Source organism: Acomys minous (genome assembly GCF_964271855.1).
Source record: "Acomys minous genome assembly, chromosome: 8".
In the NCBI taxonomy this organism is placed as follows: domain Eukaryota; kingdom Metazoa; phylum Chordata; class Mammalia; order Rodentia; family Muridae; genus Acomys; species Acomys minous.
In genome coordinates this window covers 118106511-118127567 of record NC_140489.1, presented here as the reverse complement: position 1 = coordinate 118127567, position 21057 = coordinate 118106511, and the positions used below count along the sequence as shown (strand labels likewise).

Genomic DNA, 21057 nt, shown 5'->3' with positions numbered 1-21057 from the left:
TGCTGAAGGAGGCGTGGCCTGCTGAAGGAGGTGTGTCACTGTGGAGTGTAAAAGGGAGTTTTCTGTAGCCCATGTTTTTCACCTATGCCCTTGTTCCTAGAAATAAATATTCTGAGACTTAAATTCTGTTTACAGAAGCCTAGGCCAATAAAGCTAGACATGGTCCCTGACTTGCTCATAACTAATATCCCATTTATTCTATTCTATGTTCTGCCCCACGGCTGGTTACCTCTGCTCAGGTTTCGTGTACCTGTCTTCTTCACCCTTTCACTCTGTCCCACTTTCACTCTCTTGACCAGAACTCCTCCACCCTATTTCTTCAGCTGTAGGCCAGCCAGCAGTTTATTGGCAGGGAAGAATCCATGCAGTATGCAAGAGACTGTACCTACAACGGGGTGGACTTGGAGCTCTCATATGCTCAGGCTAGGCTCTGTATGGCTCACAGTCTCTCCTGCTGCCTGTGGATCAAGGTGCAGAGCTCTCAGCTCCTTCTCCAGCACCGTGTCTGCCTGCACGCTGCTGTGCCTCCCACCATGACGAGAGTGGACTGAACCTCTGAGACTGTGAGCCAGCCCCAGTTCAATGGTTCCTTTACAAGAGTTGCCGTGGTCATTGTGCCTTTTTACAGCAATAAATCCCTAACTAAGACAGCTTACTCTTTAAAAAATATTTGCAAGTATAAAGGTATAAGAATGACTCAGAAAAGTAGACGTGAAGCTTGTCCACGGACACCACAGCAGTCTGCCCTTCCCAGTGTTTGACGATGAGAACCATTGACACATGCAAAGAATCCCTCTACACCTGCACCTCCGTATCAGCGGGCACTGCACCTGCCTTTCTACACAGCTGTCCGTATCCACCTCTTTATCCACCAACTTACCTGGGTGCATTTCAAAGAACATTGAAGGCATAAGTGTACTTTTCACTATATGCATAGCTTAATAACTCTGTAGGTTTTTTTTCTCTTGTAAAATATACATAAAATTAAATTTTAAGTGTATATTTTCTGACTTTTGGAAAGTACCCATACCAATATAATCCAAAACTCTTTCAAAATTAAAACAACAACAAAACTATTGCTTTCATCCTGAACCCTCCAGGAGTTTGACAAAAATTAGCTTGTTGCTCTTAGAACATCTTAGAAATGCTACCACACAGATGTGCTCACTTGGTGTCTCTTCCCAGTGTAACACTCAAAGATTTCCCCATGTAACTGGCACTGGTAACTTGGTGTTCTCTCTCTCTCTCTCTCTCTCTCTCTCTCTCTCTCTCTCTCTCTCTCTCTCTCTCTCTCTCTCTCCCTCCTACCCTCCCTTCCTTCCTCTCCCTCCCTCCTTTCTTTTCTTTTCTCTGAGTAATGTTCCATTGTAAAAAATATGCTAGCATCTCTATTCTCCTACTTTTGGAATTAAGAGCTGTAGAAAACAATTCATCTGCCTTTCCTGTTCCTTACCCTCAGTACAACATAAGATACTTTTGTAACCCTTGCTCTCCAAAACTAGCTCTACATCATATTCCTCAGTGATACCCAACAAACTAAAAAGGGAAAAATGAACTAATTCTGAACATGCATTTCCTGGATAGTGCAGTAAAAAGTATTCCTTTCCCGTGTGTTTTAGACTAAGGCATTTCACAGTAAGCAGATCTATAGTGACCACAGTTTCTTTCTTCCTGTTTAAGAGAAGAAGATGTAGGAACCAAAATAGAGGGACATAAAAGCAGAGGAACGTGTAAGGACTGACATCATTCAAATACAACGCCCTGGATGAGCATACCCTAAAAGATAGACGCAAACCTAGAACTTGAAAACCAACATTCCTTCAGCCCTCTGGGTCACTGCCTTCTATACTCCTTTAACTGGTTTCCAGGTGACCTTACACTCTCAGGGTGCCTTTACTTCCTCTCTCACTGCGGAACTTGAGACTACCCTGCCTTCCCCTCCCTCTATCTGTGCTCTCTACTCATCCGGCCCAGTCTTTCCCTAGCCACTCTGTTTCTGGATTCAGTTTCCTCCTTCACTTCTTCTGTGCCACTGTTGAAGACTCTTAGCCTTGGCTATTGTCTTGCTCCCTGTGTCCCTACTGTCCTTCCTGTAAAAGAAGGAAGGAAGTAGCAACTAGATGAATAATTTATGAAATTCTAGGAGTGTCACCTCCACCTTATTGGTTTAGCTCACAGACTTCTTACTGCTATGATCCAGTGTCCCCCAACTTTCTTCCTTTTGGGGGGGTGGGGGAGGGGGGCTTTTCAAGACAGGGTTTCTCTGTGTTAGCCTTGGCTGTCCTAGACTCGCTTTGTAGACCAGGCTGGCCTCAAACTCACAGAGTTCCACCTGCTTCTGCCTCCCGAGTACTGGGATTAAAGGCGTGTGCCACCACACCCGGCTCCCCTGACTTTCTAAGAGCTAAAGCAGCAAACCTCTTATTTGTCTTTTTCCTGAACTTGTAGCCTATTGTGCCTCCTTTTCATCACCAAATGTCTTAGAACTGTCTACCTCTAGTTCTTACTCTTTTCCTTCTTTCAGTCCCTTTCAGTTTTCTATCTTTATTTGTCTTTTGAAATCACTTTCTCAACCAGGGACCTCAAAACCATCCTTAAACTACTTACCCATTCTACCATATTTGACACAAGCAACTTGAGGCTACCAGAAGGTTGTGGCCTTAATATTTAGGGATAATCCTAGCTGTGTTTGGAACTGAGGAGTGGCATGACATGACGTACATGTGAAGGGGCTGCTGTTGTCTGCTCTGTTAGAAATAGACTGCAGGGGGCAGAGGAAGAAGCAGGGACGTCAGGACAAACTGCAGTAGTCCAAGTCAAGAGTGATGCTGGCACTCCACAGCAGCCACGCTCAGCCAGGTCACATTCGCTGTATATTTTGAAAAGAGGCTCATACTCTTCACTGACAGATTACATGAAATACAGTGACAAAAACAATACGAACACTGGGGACACTTGTGGAAGACAGAGTTTAAGAGAGAAAGTCCCTGTTAGAAGAGAGGTGAGAAAGTGAGACGCTCTGCAAAGCTACAGTCATTACTGCCTCGAGATCCCCTCACTCTCACGGCCATCACTGCACGGCTCCTAAACCCACTCTTTCCTAGCTGCCTCCTCAGCAGGTCCAGTCTAGTGTGTGTAAAGTCAGATGCCGAATCTTTCCTGAAGTCTCGCTCCAACCACAACCCTCGTCACATCAGATGATTTCAGCTCATCTCTTCAGCTTCTCAGTACAGAAGCCTGAAATTGATCTTGTGTGATGGCTCTTATCAAGAACTGCTAGAGATACCTTTGAGCTTCACAATGGTCACTGACTAATTATTGACCTCTAGTCTAGTGTCTGAGGATGGTTTATCTCCTACTTTGTAGCCTTCATGAGATTGTGATTCACCTCGGCTCTACACACCCTACCGCACTGTGCTACACATCCCAGATGATGAATAAAATCATCACCAACAAAATTCACATGGTAAATATTGGAGCCATTAAAGAAATTTTTAACAGGGTCTGGAGAGATGGCTCCGTGATTAAGAGTACTTGCCACAGTTCCCAGCACCCACAGCAGGTGGCTGCAACCACCTGTGACCCTAGCTCGAAGGGATCTTTGGACCTCAGTGGTTGTAGGCTGTAAGCTCCAGTTGCCTGGAGACTGTCAGAATCTGACTTCCCACTGTATCCACAGCACCCTGGAGGGAATAAAATGACCGAAAGAGAGGATGAAAGGGAACTGTGCAGAAGACCACGGAGGGAAAGAATGGGGTGAACTTTCACAGGACACAGTGAAATGTTTATTAGCTTTGCTTCCAACCCTTTTTTCCCCATAGTCCAAAATGGCTGAGATCAATGTGCAAGCACAGTTGTTGCTAGAGCACACTGTGTCATCCTTCCCTGGCATTCCTGCCCCAGCCCCACATCAACTCAGTACCTGTGTGCACCTTCACAGAGCATTATGTCTGTGGCCAGTCCTCTCTCCGAGTTTATGGAATGGACAGGCAGAGGAAGGCCATCGGCATTTCTTCCTGCATTTTATGTTGTGGAGAAATCCTTCCATATCGACATGTGAGTGGTTTCATTGCATGGGATCTATAGCCATAAATGAAGTCCCTGCTGTGTTAGGAGAGGGAGCGGGCCCAGCAAGGGTGTGTGTAGGGTTCCTGCCCCGTCTGTGCCTCCTCTCCCTTTGTCTTACCATTTTGCTTTGTCTAGGAGCCAGCCACATGTCTGATTTCCCCTTCTTGAGGTAGGAGGGAGGGAGCTGTGGCCTATAGGTTCTGCTGAGTGAGCCCTCTGCATCACATGAGACCTGGCACTCACCCAGAGTGCTGGGTTAAGAATTCGATGCACGGCCAGTAGATAGTCAAGCTCCAACGCTGCTGTGCTCTTGGTTTAAGTTGAGAAATGCCAGGAAATTTCATGTCAAGACTCACTCAGCACTCATTTTGATAAAGTATATGCTATTTCCATGTGGGCCATTAGGGAGTTTTTAAAGGCTGGTTTCTAGAAAAGCCAGCCTAGCAGGAGTAAGGTATGTGGTGCCCTTGTCATGTGCCAGGTGAGCAGATCTCAAGGAGTAGTGCCTAATCAGCTCAGTGCTGACATAATAGAGCTGTGGAGTTTCCTTATTCCTGCAGCTCTGCCTGTAGAAACAGGCTCTTACAGTCAACGCAGCAGAGTGTATTTTGAGAGCATCCACAACTGTGAATTTAAAATTCAAGACTAGGACAAGAGAAATCACCTAAGTTTGGTAAGGGGGGAGAAAGCTTCTGTACAAAAGCAAAGCAATGTTGACTTTTGATTTATTAAGAAGTTGTATTGGGTTTTAAGACCCAAAGTAGAAGGAATTCTTCTGATGCACGCAGTAAGCAGGAGACCCTGACTGGTGCCTATGGGTTAGCAGTAGGACATCTGGGGGAAATTCTTTGGAGGTCCTGCCTTAAGTGGGGGTGGAGGCCAAACCCCCAGTACTCAACACCCTGAGTGGGGACATCTCTTTGAGAACTATGTAGAGAGGTTTCACGCCATACACTGAGCTACTCCTAACTAGGAACGAAGCTTCTGGCTGACAGGCAACTGTAATACAGGCCGTTTAAGTTACTCTCCGTGAAGACAAAAAACAGGTGGTCTGGGGACGTGACTCACAGGGCAGAGTGCTTATCACAGGAGTGTCAGGGTCAGAGTGTGGCTCTCTAGGACCAAGTAAATGCTGGGAGCACAATGACCAACCTGTTATTCCAGCCTTGGAAAGATGGAGACAGTGAGTCCCCAGGGAAGGCAGGCTGGCAAGATGAGCAAGAATAACAGTTACTTCATCTAAATGTCTCACTGTAGTTCCCAGGAGATAATACTCAGCACATCAAAAGTGCCACCCAAGAGGGGGCAATAATGGAAGAGAATTTGCCTGCTGAAGAATCGATGGGCAGGCCATGGCGCTCCCATTCAACTAGTGGGAGCCCTAGGCAGTTCAAGGGCCCTCAGGCTACTGGGTTCAGATCCCGGCTGTTTGAACTGGGACTGGTTTTGAATTTCCCTGGCCTTAGTGTTCTTGTCTATTAAGCAAATAAAATAGCAACACTGAGCTGCTGGCCCTGGATAAGTTACTGTATGCCATACACTCAGCTCCTGGACACCGTAGTAACTGTATGATCACTGTTATTTTTAGTGTCAACAAGAAGGTGCTGTCAGCTAAGCTGTAGAAAAAAAGCATGGGAGTCAGAGGACTTTCTCCAAGGTGGCAGTGGTGGGGTTCCTGTACTACTCTGTGGTCTGGATATAATTTGCACGTTTAGCATTGTCAATTCATATTAATACCAGCTCCTGGGACAGAGGAGAAGGCTGGTTTCTCTGCCTTCTACTATAGAACAACTTGCCACTCCCAGTGGAGGAGAAGAAAGAGGGAGCTGCCGGCCAGCCGTGGAATTGTGCTGGCTTTAGAATCTTCCAGCATACAAGCACTTGTCTGTCCTTCTCCTTGTCCGCTCTTGCTCAAGCTTAGACTCCTCGTCTGGAGCTTGGCACCTGGGAAGGTATTGATTCCGTCTCCTGTTATCCCTCCTTCCTGCTCCCAGTCTAGCTGCGGCTTTGCGTCTCCCCTGTCCTCTGATTCCCTGTCACCATAAGTGAGCTGTTTCAACCTCGCTTCCCCACTACACCACAGCGCCCTCGCCATGCAGAGGGCGGTGAGACTTGCTGAGACGGTGGATGACGTTAAGAAGCCACCACTTTGGAAAGTCACACCATTGACAGTTGGCCCTGTGGTATGAAATCTGTTTCTTCGGAAATTTTCCCTGTCACTGGGGCTTGCTCCAAGTAGCACTAGAGTGGCTTGCTTCAGCTTTTTCTTCTGTCAGCCGCCCGTGTGCTTCTGAATACCATTGCTTTATTTACCCTCCTCTTTCAAATAGTCACAGGCACTAATCCACATTATGGCTTTACAGGCAGTAAATTAAATTATATTAATTCTAAACACAGTGTTTTTGAACTATATAGAAGCTGCAGCCTTTGAAACCACTAACTTAATTTTGTTCAACCCTTACTCAGTAACTCAAAAGAGCCAAAGTTTCTTTCTTTCAAATTTGGTTTAAAAAATAATAATAAATTGCTCCCAGACAGTAGTTCTGGGTGCCAAATTTTATCTGCAGTCTCAATCTTGTGTCTGGGCTGACACTCCTCTAAAGTCAGGGGTGAGGCATGGATGAAAATGGGAGGCCCTATACCAACCTTGTGGCTTCAGCCGTGTGACTTTGCAGTGGTCACTCAGTCCCTCAGGGGGTTGAGTGTCCTGTGTGCAAAGCTACAACTACAGTAAGATTCTTCAGAGATGGAAATGCTTGATTTATGGAACACTTTGAAGGCTTGTGTCCATAAGCCCTGCCTCAGCGAGGACAGGCAGAAGTGATGCGGTCCCAGCTGGCCTGGTCTTCCTCCACACAAAATACGTGTTCATCAAATAAAGCTAAGCATGCCTCACCGCTGTATTTTTAATTGGCTTCAGCATTTTGTCACATTCCTTTGTCCCAGGCTTTGATTTTAGCAAATCTTTATGACTTGAAGTAGAGCATGTGTACTTGAGAGCACCTAGACTCACTAGAAAAGAGGTGATCAAACAGGGCATGCTGCCGCCCTGCCCCACCCCCACTGTTGGGCTCTCTCGTGTGTGGGAGAGTGGGGCAGTTTTTTTTAAATTGTGAGAATATGGATTTCCTTGTGGTGCTTGTAAATTTTTTTGGAAGGTAATTCCTAAGACAAGAGGAATCTCAACATTTCCATATCAATAGTGATGTTGCTGTGTGTGGTGCTTTCAAATTAGTGCTAAGCTACAGTACTTATGCAGTATGGGGCTCACAGCAAACTGGTCAGGAATAGGTGGTCTGTGCTGTTCATGACGCTGGTTATTGCTTCACCGGTCTTCAGTGCCTTGGTTAAACTGAGTGCAAGCCACCTTCACCTATCTCTGACCATATGCTCATCCTAATGCTCTAGCCTTAGATGGCGTGTGAAGACATTTAACTGGCAGTTCTTTTTAAGTAAAGTTAACTCCCCTCTGAGATGCTAAGAAATGAAGTTTTTGTGGAGCAACTGCCTGAGAACAGGTTCCGAGGCCATTCCTATGTCAGGCAGTGAGTCTGTGAGCACTGTCTACCCGGCCCTTAAACAGAAGGAAGCATCTAGCCAGTCTGCAGACGGTGAAAGCAGGCGGTAGGCAGCTCAGTGCTCAAGAGAAGTCTGCATTCCTCCATCCACAGCAGCTTCTTCTTGGTTCTTAGTGACTTTCTGCTCCTCACAGATGCAGGAGACATTCTGAAGACATTCCAAATGGCGCCACAGAATGACTCTAAAGGTGCCCCACCCTGGCTCAGATGGTTCATACTGTTTAAGACTGTGCTTCCAGGGTAGTTTCTATCTGGACTCTGTTTTTAAAACCTAGTCAGCTGTACATTCGGTTGGAGAGTTCTCTGTTCTTTCTGCAGTTGATTAAATGCTAAGAAAAGCCACTGAAATACCATTTTCATTAATGCCCTGTTAGCTTCTGTGGAGCAGTTGGTACTCTGGGGCCCTCCATAAATGCACTTTACTTGGATTTATTCTTACTTGTGGGGTGTGTACCAGCCCAGAATTTTAAGGATTCTGGCCCAGGTCTGTGTCTTGGTTTACCCAGGAGAAATTTGAAAGTTTCTTAGTGATGATAAAAGTGCAGTTCCCATGGCTGTCACCTGATGTGATCACAAGACAACTGATATGGTCAAGCCGGCACCCTCTCCATCAGGCCAGACTGAACTCATTGTGCGCAGCGCACCTGTAGACACCAGCCTGGGCAGAGGCCCAACACTTTCTTATCTGTTGTCACAGTGAGTTCAAGTTTCTTCTCAACTTTTCACAGTGATATATTTTTTTAGAGTAGCAGAGCATTGCTAGACTTTGGGTCAGTGCCCCACGATTCCACACACAACCCCAGCTTAAAAGCCAAGTCTGCCTATGCCACTGAAATTCTCTATTGATAGTTGTCACCCTCCCTCTCTGGGTCCCTTCATTTCCAAAATGCCTATGCTCTTGTGTTTAATTTTTTTACTTGTTGACAAAATTCCTATAAAATGAATGGATAAAATGAATCAAGGGTGGAAGTCTCTTGAGAGCCGAGAGCCATGGGCTTTGCTGTGGTAGCATGGCTCTCTCTCAATGGGTTGTAACCCGATTGTGCTCCTTGTAAGGGGTGGGGGGAGTTGTATCACTGCAGGGTGTCTCATTGCTCTGTGTAACAAACCCCTCAACTACTAAGTCCCAGTGCTGGAAATGATTACGTAAATCTGAACATCCATTTCCAGAGTCCTATGAGTCTGGAGAATTCTTTACTCTTTGGAGGAAAAGTTTTAAATAGACTTTTCTTTTTCTTTGTGGAGAAGGCCCTGGCCTTTGTAGCAAGCTTCTCTCGAGAACATGAGCAGGGCTAACTTGTGTAGCTTTGTGTCTGAGAAGTGAGCATGCGCTTTGCTGCAAGCTCTGTGTTTTAACTCCGTGCAGATGTGTGCTAAAAGAACATGATGTGCTCATTTGTTGCATTTATGCTACTTTCTTACTTTAAATAAGATGGATGAAATTACATATTAAATAAAACCAGCAGCTCCAGCAGCAGTCCTTAGCAAATGGAAAAAGCCTTCCAGAGACAGGAGAGAACCCGAGACGATGGCTTTAATAACTCATTGAGTCTGAAAACTGTCCATGTAAAAGCTTGTGCATAATAACTTCTTTGTGGGATTTACTTGGTGCTAACCGCCGAGGGTTCAGAAGTGATCTGCCATTAAATTGTGCTGGCGCGATATGACCCAACACATTGTGTTTTCTGTCTTAGCCAAATATAACAGGAATTTTTACATGCACTTGGTGGCATGGACACCTGTGTGATATGAAATGCTAGTGAATAGGATTGCTGCGTGGCCTTGGACAAGGTAGTAAACCTCCTTCCCTTTTTGTTTTCCTCACTTTAGAGCCGTTGTGATTAAAGGAGGATGTGCAACTCGAACAGTGCGCAGTATTATACTTATCACTGTGGGTGCATTATGGGTTCCAGGCTTCTGTACTTTGGAGCTAGGAAGTGCTTTGTGTTGGGCATACTTCTCTATGCTAGAGCAATTTAGCATCTGGGGAATACTTTTCCTGTGCTACTTAAGAAGCCAGGGCTGTTGAGCGGCTGGAACATGAAGCACCTCCTATGGGGACTGCCAAGTGTATCTGAGACCCACCAGTGCTGGCTCCACTTCTCTTCCCAGTTTCTACCCCTTCTGTTGGCTTTTTCTGTGACCTGGTTAACTTTAAGGAAGTTTTCAAAATGCAAAACTATTTAACTTTGTTCCTCCATTATTTAAAAATAGAGGGGATCAATACAGAGCACTAGCTCGACGCAAACGTGGTGCTTTCTTATTGATTTCAGTGGCTGCTGGCCCTCCGCCTTCCGTGAGGATGAAAATGATATATGAAACATACTCCCTGGTTAAACAGACCAGCTTTCTCCTTAGATCTCAGTCACTAGAAGCAGACTTTTTAAATATGGAAGTGCTTTCGTAGCAGTTAATACCTCTCCAGTGAGTGTGTACATACATATATACAGTACAATTAAGACTCCAAGGGGCCTGCTGACTGGGGGCTTTGGGAAGTTTCCTGCCACAGCTTTACTAAATGCTGGATGCTATTCAAAGTTATATATATATCAATAGTCCAAAAGTCCACTAATTTTAGGCCAACTAACACATTGCCAGCTAATTAACAAGTGGGTGTGAGCCAGAGTATGGAGGGTAGGGAAGGTGTCTTATGTAGTAATCAGTTGCGCCCTGGTAAAGTCAAGTCAGTGAGTATCAGAAAAGCCTTTCAAAGGAGCAGGGATTCCTGAGAAGGTTGTGTGAGGAAGTTAGCTGTGAGACACGCCTTGTGTCTGCCCTGTCAGTCAGAGCTCCAGCAGCTGGGCCCTGTCACTAGCCCATTGTGCTGCTGTTCATCAGTCAGCACAGACACGTACATACTGCCTCTGCCCCTGCTGGAGAGCCATGGACACTGACTGAGGCAGCAGAGAGAGCTCCCTGGCCTCCCATTTGGATGATGTGTACTTACACAGAAGGACATAGGCATCACTCTTGTCTTCTTATTAGACTGTTAGCTAAAACTTGTCTCCAAAAGAATTTGCTGGATGCTAGACAATCTTTTAAAATAAAAAATACAGCTCTAGAAATGTAGAAGGGTTGCACACTTGAACCCAAGAGATACCCTAGGTAAATGTGAGGTTAAAGGCCTTTCCCCACCAGCCATGAGATGATCAGTCATGGTGTGTCACTGAGGAGTGTCACTGAGCAGTGTCACTGAGGAGTGTCACTGAGGAGGCCGGCTCTGCTTGAGCATAGTGCACACAAAGGACGGGAATGGCCAGTGGCCTGTTGTACCCGGTGCAGTTGCCTGCCGCATAGGGTATGTGCAGAGACAACCTTCCAGCCGCTTCCTTTTCCCTTCCTGAGTGCAGGAGGCATTCTCAGAAGAAAGAATGTGAGGGCATTAGGCTCACTGTCTGTCTGATTACTGCGTTGACATTTTTAAAGTGCCATTAATCATAGGAAATGGAACTTAATGATGTAGAAAAATACCCAGCCAAGGAATGTCAAGAAAGGGAGCCGTGGCCCGGAACTCACATGAAACCAGATCGAACTGCATCTTAGCTGTAATTTGTTGTTCTGTGTTGTTACGGTTTTACCTCAGCTCAGTAACTGAGCAGCATCTGTGCAAGCAAGGGGGTTAGCAGGGAGGTTAGCAGGGGGGTTAGCAAGCGGCAAAGGTGAGTTTAAAGGCAACATTGTAGCTTCTGTGCTATATAGAGAATATAAAGAGCATTCACCTTCAGGTTATAGCTTTGAGCTTTCACTCGCCTCCTTTTGGGAACACGATCACGTTTTTCTTCCATACACACGCTTTTATGGTGTTCGGCTGCTGTGGGGTGTGCTCAGACGCTCATGCACATGCTACCGCCACGCCCCCACCCCTGGCCGCCCTCTGGGATTTACTTTCCTGTTGAATGCTCAGTGGCATTTATGTCATTGGAACTGGCAGCGGCAGGTCACCCTCCTATCTCAGGCCACAGGCATTGATATACACGTACAGTAAGCAGAGTGTCAGAAACCGGCAGTGCTTGACATATTCCATGTTAGATTTTGGTATCATCTATAAATTTTATTTGACTATTAATCTAAATTTAAATGTTTTCCTAACTGAAAATTGTAGGAAACGTGAGATGAGTACAGATAGCTTTATCTAGCACATACCCACATGACACTAACCGTCATGAACAGCACACTGTCAAATGTTCCTGGGCAACTCTGAGCAGGTGCTGCACTTGCCCAGGTGCCCTGGAGCTAAAGCACTTATTTCAGCATGGTGCATCTAAAGACCCGCTGCTGTAGGGTGAGGAAAGACTGCGGAGGACCTACGTAAGGGAATAATGTAAACAGTGCGATCATGGTAAGCCTTGGACTTCTCTTCCCACGGAAGGTTCTTGTCATCCATTGGAGGGACACTGCGTGAGATTGGAAAGCCTGAAATGCAACAGAAAATAAATTTATCTCTCGGAAAAGAAAGCATAGAGAAAACTGCAGAAAGGCTACAGACGACCACGCACACCTTACAGGTCATCATCGATGGCCTGAGTCAGCCCGAAAGCTTTGACTTCCGAACAGGTGAGTTGCAGTTGCGCTATAGCCCACGCCCTCAAGCCGTCATCACTTTTGGTCCTCATAGGAGCTGCATGCAGACTCTCTCATCCTCAACATGAGAGAGCTGAGGCTCAGTCCATCCTTCATAGGCACCTGAATTCCTATCTGGAGTCAAAGCTAAAGCGGAGCTTCTGATTCCTCATCCAGCATTTACTCCAGTAAACTGTCTTTGTGTATGAAGAGCCAGAAGGTAAAGTAGTCTGTTCACACTAAAAAGTGAGTCCTCTTCCTGAATTACAGCCTCCCAGGCTTCTGGATTCCATTGTCGCTGAGCACTCTGAACAAATAAGCTGCTAGCTCTATGTTGGTTGTCTTTCTAATTTGCAGTGGCCTCGGCTCTCTACAGGCTGAGGCTAAAGAAAGTGTAGTAGCCATAGTTGTTGAGAGCAATGACCCATGGAGACAGAAAACACTGAGTAAGACCAGTGCCAAATGTGGGTATCAAGCACCCAGTTGTCCTTATGTAGAGAGGGTATTGCTACAGACGGAGCTGCCGAGAAGCCATGCGGACGCCATGCTGGTCCTGCAGGGCATCAGTGTGTCTCGTGTGGGGTGGATTGGTTTTATGCCTGTGCGCTGCACTGGATGGTTGGTAGACACTTTAGCTACAGGTGGTCTGTACTAGATTTTCCCATCCATCGTTACTTTTCCATCATGCTGTTGATTGCTCTTAGCTCAACTCAAAACATAGGCCACCGGTTAACACTCAGCCCGCCCAGCTAAGCAGCGGGCCCTCCTCTGTGAGCTTCCTGCTGCGCAGCAGATGGACCTGGGCCTTCCGGTGGGACAGGCACAATTTCAAACAGATTTCTTTAAGCAGACTTGCCCTAGTTAAGTCACAGCACATTCCCAAGGGCAGAGGTGGATGAATCATACTTTGGAGGTCTGGGATGTAGGCAGTATTTTGGGTATTTCCATATTATCATTATTTGTATTACATCTCTTTTCTCCATTTTCTCAAAAGTATTTCCTGTCTTATGGCCTCATTCTTAGACTCATCATTCTGTTTTTCATAATTCCTTTTTATTAAAGCTCTCCTTACAAGTCAGTTTGCTTAATTAAGAAAAAGCTGGTTAAAGTGGCCTAACTGTATGTGCTGCCTTGGCTCTTGAAGTGTGAAAATTTGCATAGTTCACGGAGGATTTCTGGTTTCTCCATGGCTGGGGCTGTCCTGACTTCCTGACTCTGGTTTCTGTGCAAGCTAGCCTGAGCAGCTGATCAGAGCCCCTTAGGGATTGGCAGCAGCTGGCTTTCTACAAGGAAAGGAGGGGGGAGGTTTCCAAGCCTGAGGGTCCGTGGGGACCTGGGGGCCATCCTGCCTCTGCCCGGGCACCCTGGTTTCACTTCACTTTGACATGGCTTCACCCTGTGTGGTTCAAATTACCAGAGGTTCCTGCTTTGGAATTCAGCATCAGGTGAAATCCCAGAGTCCGTTCCCATGTTAGTATGTTTAATGAGGACAGTGAGGTTTAGGGGTTATGGGGTTTTGTCTTGTTTTACAGGAGTGGGGGCAGTTTGATTTCTAAAAGGTCCTCGTCTTAAGGCAGTCAGCCTGGGGAGGGAGAAGGAGGTGGCCAGTTGTTAATACAAATGTAAAGGATAGCTCCAACAAGTAATGAGGTAAAGCCAGCAGCTGTGGAGGAAGAGGAAATGGATGGGGGGCGCTGGGGGCGGGGCTAAGGGGAGGAGATCCAAGCTAGAATGTGTTCTTTGTTATTGCAGTCAACACTCAGTGATCCCAGGGAAGGAGCGAGCCTGGGGGCCAGTGCAGGCCATGGATAACCCACATGCCGCTCTTAAACTCACTCTCACTCACTCACAGAACTTGGTTGTTTGCCTTTATCTAGTGCTGTAGCGATCCTTGGCCTGCCTAGTGTCAGTGAACAGAAATATGTCTCCTGGGATGGGCTAGAAAAGGGCTGGAAAGAGCCTGAGATGGAGACCCAGAGTCTTTGTGTATGTAGCGTCCAGTGGAGCAGCTGGGCCAGAGGTAAGGACAGGAGTCAATAAACAGCTAACCAGAGGCAGAGAGGGAGGCCAGCTCCGGCTGTGTGCGCTTTGGAGCCGGCCGTGGGCAATGGAGGACCGCTGCATTCTGAGTAAATGCCTTTGAAGCAGAAGGAACTGATTCCTGAATTCTCAGTTTGTGGGAAGAAGTGGAGAGAAAACATTTGACTTCACATTTGTCCAAAAGCGAGTGGAGCTGTCGCCACCTTGAAACAATTTTCAGACTGCAGACACTGAGAGCCAGCTCCTGTGCTCTCCCTTTCCAAGCATTTGTGAGTTGGTCTGGTGTAGTCACTGAGCAAAGGTAGACCCCGTGGCCCTTCACGGGGAAGAAGATGAGCTCGCCGAGCCACATCCCCCCAGGCAGCGCTCGCCTTCCTGTTAGTGAGACTGAGTGTAGAGAGAACTGTTTCTCCCACGGTGCTTTGTTGCTGTTTTCTCAATACAGCCTGCGTCCCTAGCCTCTTTATCTCTTGCCTCAAAGAGCAGTATTGATCTGGGCATGTGCATCGATCAGCACACGGTGCCTCTAAGTGCAGCCTCATCGCTTGTACTAGCGTTTCTCCTCTTTCCCCGTAGATTTTGATAAACCTGACTTCAAGAGGAGCATCGTGTGTCTGGAAGATCTGCAGGTTGGGACAGTCCTGACTGGCAAAGTGGAGAATGCCACTCTGTTTGGAGTCTTTGTGAATATAGGAGTGGGGAAGTCAGGCCTGATTCCCATCCGCAACATAACAGAAGCAAAGCTCTCAAAGACCAAGAAGAGAAGGAGCCTGGGCCTGGGCCCTGGAGAGAGGGTGGAAGTGAAGGTGCTCAGCGTTGACATCCCCCGCTCCAGGATCTCGCTGGACCTCCTCCGGGTGCTGTGAGGGCCCCACTGAAGGGCACCAGTGCGCTCCCTCAGTTCTGCAGCTTGACCTTGACAAGCCAGAAGCTCCTGGAAGCTAGAGAGTGGGGCAGAGAGAAGCGTGAGGAGACGCGTTTCTCACTCTCTTCTGACTTCCTACTCCCAAAGGATGTCCTCATGTGACGCCGCACAGCAGCATCTTCTTACCTTTTCTAATTCCTCATTGACTGCTCTCTTTCTAGCAGGTTCTTCCTGCTAACATCTGCTGCCTTGGACCTGGGTAGGCTGTCTTTTTTATTTTAAATGCACAGTGTTGGTTGACACATTAAGACTAGAAGTCTTTATCCTGCCATTTTATTAAGTTGCTATTAGGATTTTTACTTATAATTTGTAATTTTGTAATGATCTTTATTTTCCCTTACCAAACAAAGTAAAAATATACCAGTGAAAGAGATTATCATGTGTTTATGACCGTCAAGTGAATGATTTCAGTGTGGTCCTCAGAACATGTGTATTGACCCCTGCAATAAACGACTGGCTGGTGAATTTGGTTTGCTGTGTTCATTGAGTGAATGCTGGAAACCACACTGAATTAAAGATGTGGTTTGTGAAACTGTGCCTTGGGGAAGAAGGAAGACACTGGACATCTGGAGAAATGACTTTAATAGGCATAGTTTATCAGAGAGGGCATGTTCTCTCAACCCTCAGGTAAGAAGGGCCGGGAGCAGTGAGGAAAGAGTGACCCTGACTCTTCTCGTTCAGGGAGAAAGTAAGCATTGCATCACACTTCGGGGTCAGCTGAGGTGAGTGGAGCCCACACTGGCCACTGCTGCTACAATGACTCACGCAATTAAGTCTTGTGGCCGAGGCCTGACAGTCCATGGCCATGCGTGGAGGATGGATACTGCAGTGTGGCTAGCCCTGTGTATTTGTCTTGGGCAAATCCTTATTTTGTAAGTGAGCGCCCATTTCCCTTGCGGACTTTTCAGTACTGCTCTTTTATGTACTCAGGCTGCCCTACTTGGAATCATATGATCACCCAGTGGGAGCGGTCAGGGAGTAGTGTACCTCATGACGGTTCTGCCTCATGGCAGCCTTCTAGCTAGTGTACGCTGATGTCGCCGAAGCCCTGTTTCCCTAGCAGTTTCATTTCCGGTAGACAATGACTGTTAATGCTATTTTCAGCTGGGCTTCCTACTCATTCTTCACAGGGTTCTCTGGTCCGTAGTGTGCAGATGAGCACTGTGTGATATCCCAGGGTACCCCGAGGAAGGAGCTCCTCCTCCTGGGCACTGTGGATGGAGCAGCTCCGTGGCCTTGCCAGCCTTCGTGAGCGTGAGGAGGACTGGGTCAGGGCATCCTTTGCCCTCTTTATCTCAGCTGTGGTGGCAACTCGGGGAAGCCCGACCCGGGAGAAGGCCCATACCTCATTCATCACTGCGCCTCTTCCCGATGTGGATGTAAGAGGTGGCCTTAGGTTGGAGACAGGGACTGCAAACAGTTAGTTCTTTTGTAGAGTTTGCCGAAAGAGGAGGAAGAGAAATAGCGTACCGGCAAGAAGGTGAAATGGAGCCAAGAGAGCGTCTAAGTATTTCTGAAGAAAGTAACGGGTAAAGATGAAAACAGAAGTTTGACATGGAGGGCGGGACCGTTACTGAATACTGTTCTCAACTGAACAGCCTCAAGTGGAAGCCACGTCACAGCGGGTGGTTCAAGATAGGACCGCAGTGACAACCAAGCTGTCACACCCGCTGGAAAAGGAAAATCAACTTGTTCCAATGGAGTGACACCAAGGCCATCGGGTACTCCAGGGTGGGCCCAGATGCAGTGACACTGAGGCTATTGGCCACTCTAGGGCCAGCCTCGTGTTCACTAGTAGCTGACCAACATATAATGAGCAATGGACTTCACAGGGCTTTGTTTTGTTTTGTTTTTAATATATTTTATTAATTTATTCCTATTACATCTCAATGGTTATCCCATCCCTTCCCATTCCTCCCATTCCTCCCTCCCTCCCATTTCCCCTTACTCCCCTCCCCTATGTCTGTGACTGAGGGGGACCTCCTACCCCTGTATATGCTCATAGGGTATCAAGTCTCTTCTTGGTAGCCTGCTATCCTTCCTCTGAGTGCCTGTTTTGTTTCCATGTGTGAGCTTTTATTTGGTTATAGTTTGATAGTTTTTTTTTAATTGGGCGGGATTTGACATAGTTTTGTTTTATTTTCTTGATTTGGGGGGGTTTCTGTTGTTGTATTGGGTTTTTGATTGTGTTTTGAGAAAGAATGTAAAGTTGGGTAGGTGAAAAGGAAGAATATGATCAAAATAGTTTAAACTTTAAAATTGTTTTAGACAATAAAAAATGAGCTTTTAAAATGAGGAATATGAGCAGAGGTAGGAGTGTGTGTGTGTGTGTGTGTGTGTGTGTGTGTGTAAACTTTAGGAGATCTCTGGATTTCTTCCACTTTTTGTGTTGAAATAAGGAAATGATCAGAGGATTGAGAAGAGAGAGAGAGACAAGAAAAGGTGAGACAGAGTGCAACGTGAAGGTGAGGCATGCTCAGGCCTGGAGGGAGGGCGGTCGGCTTCCCGGTCCGCTTTTCTCCAGCCATGTCAGCTGTGGGTGCAGGGTCAGGTCAGGTGGACGGGCTGGCTGCTTGGCTTTGGAAGTATGCGGGAACTTCAAAGCACGTGCATGAAGAAAATTGTTCACTGAAATTTAGACCTGGTCAAAAGAAAAGTGAGAGCGTAAGGGAAAGTGAGAGGCAGTGAGAAGATGCAAGGTAAAGGGTTGCAAGTAGAGCTGAGGAGCCCTGGGGTGTGTGCGAAAGCAAGACACGTGGGAAGCAAGACAGTTGGGGTGCATAGCCTTCAAAGTCTGGAGCTCGTCAGGTTGGGTAAGAACGGTGTCAGTAGAAGCAAGATGAGAAACAATCATTAGAAGTCAGGAACTGAGAATGTGAAAGGGTTCTCTCTGGATAAAGGTCTTAGTTGCTGCAAAGGAATGCAGGTATAAAACATGGTGACTTAGACTAGTAGAGGCTGGAGAGGTTGCCCAGTGCTTAAGGTTACCTAGTAGTTAAGGACTCTTGCTGATTCTCCAGAGGCCCTAAGCTCAGTCTCCAGCACCCTGTAAATCCAGTGCCAAGGGATCTAGCACCCTCCTCTGGCCCATGTGGCATATGGGACGTTCACTCACATAAATATAGCTACACATAAACAGTAATTTTTTTTAAATGGTAGAAGTGGCACAAAGATTACAAGGTACTGGTTGTATTTGGAAGGTGGCAGTAAGCAAATAGCATTTCCAGATGAGACGGACAAAAGTCAAGGATAGGTCCAAGGCTTCTGTCATAAGGCACCGGGAACGTAGAGTTGGCATCTACTGAGATGGAGAACTGTGAGAAAGGAGCAGTTTGAGTTCATTTCATTCAGCTGAAATCTGAGACGTTCAGTAGAGTACGTCCAAGTAGATATGATAGGCCAGGTAGTGTAGCTGGGATAAAAATTCCCCAACAAAAGCAACTTAAGGGAGACAGGGTTTGTCCGGCTCACAGTTGCAGGGTACGGCCCATGAAGGCATAGAGTTGGAGAGAACTGCTCACATTACGTGTATAGTCAGGAGAGAGCTATAAGTGCGTACATGCTAGCTCAACTCATCTTCTTTCACCCTGTCCAGGGAATGGTGCTGCCCACAGTGGGCAGCTACGAAAGCTCCTCACAGATTTGGCTGTGGGCCAACCTAATCTAGACAGTCTCACAGAGACTCTCTTCCCTCCCCCGCTAATTCTAGACTGGTTCAAGTGGGCAATTAAAACTGACCATCACAGGCAGTTAACTATTTAGACTGAAGTCCAGGGAGAACTCTGGAAACGCCTATATGCCTAGTTAGAGTTCTGAGATTGGATGAGACCACTAGTGAAATGGGTGAATAGGTCAGTATCAAGAAGCAAGGGGTGGGGCCGGGCGTGGTGGCCTTTCATCCCAGCACTCGGGAGGCAGAGGCAGGCGGATCACTGAGTTCGAGGCCAGCTTGGTCTACAAAGTGAGTCCAGGACAGCCAAGGCTACACAGAAAGACTCTGTCTCGAAAAACAAAAACAAAACAAACAAACAAACAAAAAAAGAAGCGTGGGGTGGGGGTGGGGGGAAGAGCTCCAAGAAATCCATGGCATTCAGTCGTAAACTCTCAAATCTCTCCATAATACTGCAATGTATTTCTTGCTAAGAGAATGCAGTTTAGCTAAGGAAGATGGCCTGGCGGTTGGTCTAAGTGCTGGTCTGGTCCTTGCTCTCTGGTGCTTGGAGGGTCAGCTGTGCTGACTGCGGGGCAAAGGTGAGAGCTCAGTGGAACTGCTAAATCCATCCTGAGATTGTGGGAGAACCAAAGTAGCCCCAACTGCCTCATTTGGACTGCACACCATGTGAGAAAAAACAACACACATTTCTCGTAAACTAGGGATAAGCTGCAGTCCCTAATATATGTCACTATTCCCAGCTGCCCCACATATAATAGATGTTCAATAAAAGTTGATGAATGAATGAACATCTAATAAAACTATAAAATAAATTAGCCAATATAGTGGCATAAAGATTCCTGTTTATAATAATACACTATAAAATGTCAACTATTCAACAAACAATATAAAAGATGAAAAAAATATAAAACTTTACTACTGAATATATTTTTTAAAAAAGAGCAGCTACTTTAAGATTTACTAGGTTACTGAGTTGTAAGTGCTGCACATAAAAACCTGTTCTGAGCTGAAGGGCTCTCCAGCTTGGTGATTAAGAAACTAGATGCTCATCAGGAGGACCAGGGTTCTATTCCCTGGACCCACATATGGATGCACAACCTTCCGTAATTTCAGCTCCAGGGCTCTGATGACTTCTGGCCCCTGTGAGTAGTGGGCACACACAGTTCACAGATGTACATGCGGACAAAGCACCCATACACATAAAGGAATTTTCTTTTTAATTAGAAACACCAGAGCTTCAAAAATAGCACCAATACAAAGCAGACTATATAAACACATTTACTAAATTCCAAATGGCATTTATCATTTGTTATTTGTTTCAATTTATCTTAAAGATTATATGAAAAGCAAAACAACATTTAAAAGAATAGTTAAGCTGGAAATTTGGAGGAAAATACCTAATATTAAAGCATATTCCAAAACTGCTCTCATTTAAACAGGATGTGAGATTGGACAAAATAAAACAACTTTATTAATGAAATCTGTAGGTTAAGAAGTGGTATTTTAATTTGGAACAAAATTATATTGTTGTATCACACATAAAATAAATTCCAGATGGTTATAGGTGAATAAAATTACTTCTAAAGGTTACAAGCAAGTGGAGTAGGGACTTGGAGAAATCTTTGAATAGCTCTGTGGAATCCAAGAAAGAGTAGGAGAAAGCATGGATCTATGAACCTAAAAATTGTAATCAGAAGGGCGTTTCCCAGGCAGTTAGGAGGGGGCCTTTTGCCAGGTGCCAGGAACCAAGGATGAAGAAGGAATTTGTCTGCGGAGTTTGTCTGCAGCCTAGCGGGCCTGGAATTTAAGCAGAACTCAAAGATTCATTAGGTTCAGGGTCATGGGCATTTTGGAGTTCACCAGCCTGCTTGCCCTTGAAGAATATTAATGTCATCTCCTTATGTTGGAAGCCAGGGCACTTTAGGTGAATAGAGTGTTTAGGTAGGGGACAGGAAGGAAGGTCTGTGTTTCTAACTCCGACCTCAGAGTTAACATTTGCCTTAAAATTGGAAATAGCAAGATGGGACAGGATTGAAAAACCAGAAATACTTTAGTCTCTTCATTTTGGCTTCCTGCCTAAAGTCAGTCGTAGTCATGAGCTGGGTTTTCTTAACAGATCATGAAGAACTCCTGAGCGCCGGGCTCCTTGCCAGCCCCATCTCTTAACATGCTCATCTTACAGGATGAGGACGGGCTGGGTTTCCTATGTGGGT

General features: G+C 46.2%; 1 protein-coding gene across 2 annotated transcripts in view; it reads left to right on the top strand.

Annotated features, from left to right (window-relative positions):
- The window catches only part of SRBD1 (S1 RNA binding domain 1), a 160294-nt gene extending 144561 nt beyond the window's left edge, over window positions 1-15733 (top strand). The window contains exons 21-22 of one of the 2 annotated variants that reach the window (XM_084793143.1): window positions 12016-12200; window positions 14823-15733. In XM_084793143.1, coding sequence (XP_084649269.1) covers window positions 12016-12200; window positions 14823-15112 — 475 coding nt within the window. In that variant the 3' untranslated portion in view covers window positions 15113-15733. The remainder of the gene's footprint in view (window positions 1-12015; window positions 12201-14822) is intronic. The other variant, XM_084793144.1, reaches the window with a different exon arrangement.
- The last annotated feature ends 5324 nt before the right edge of the window (window positions 15734-21057 follow it).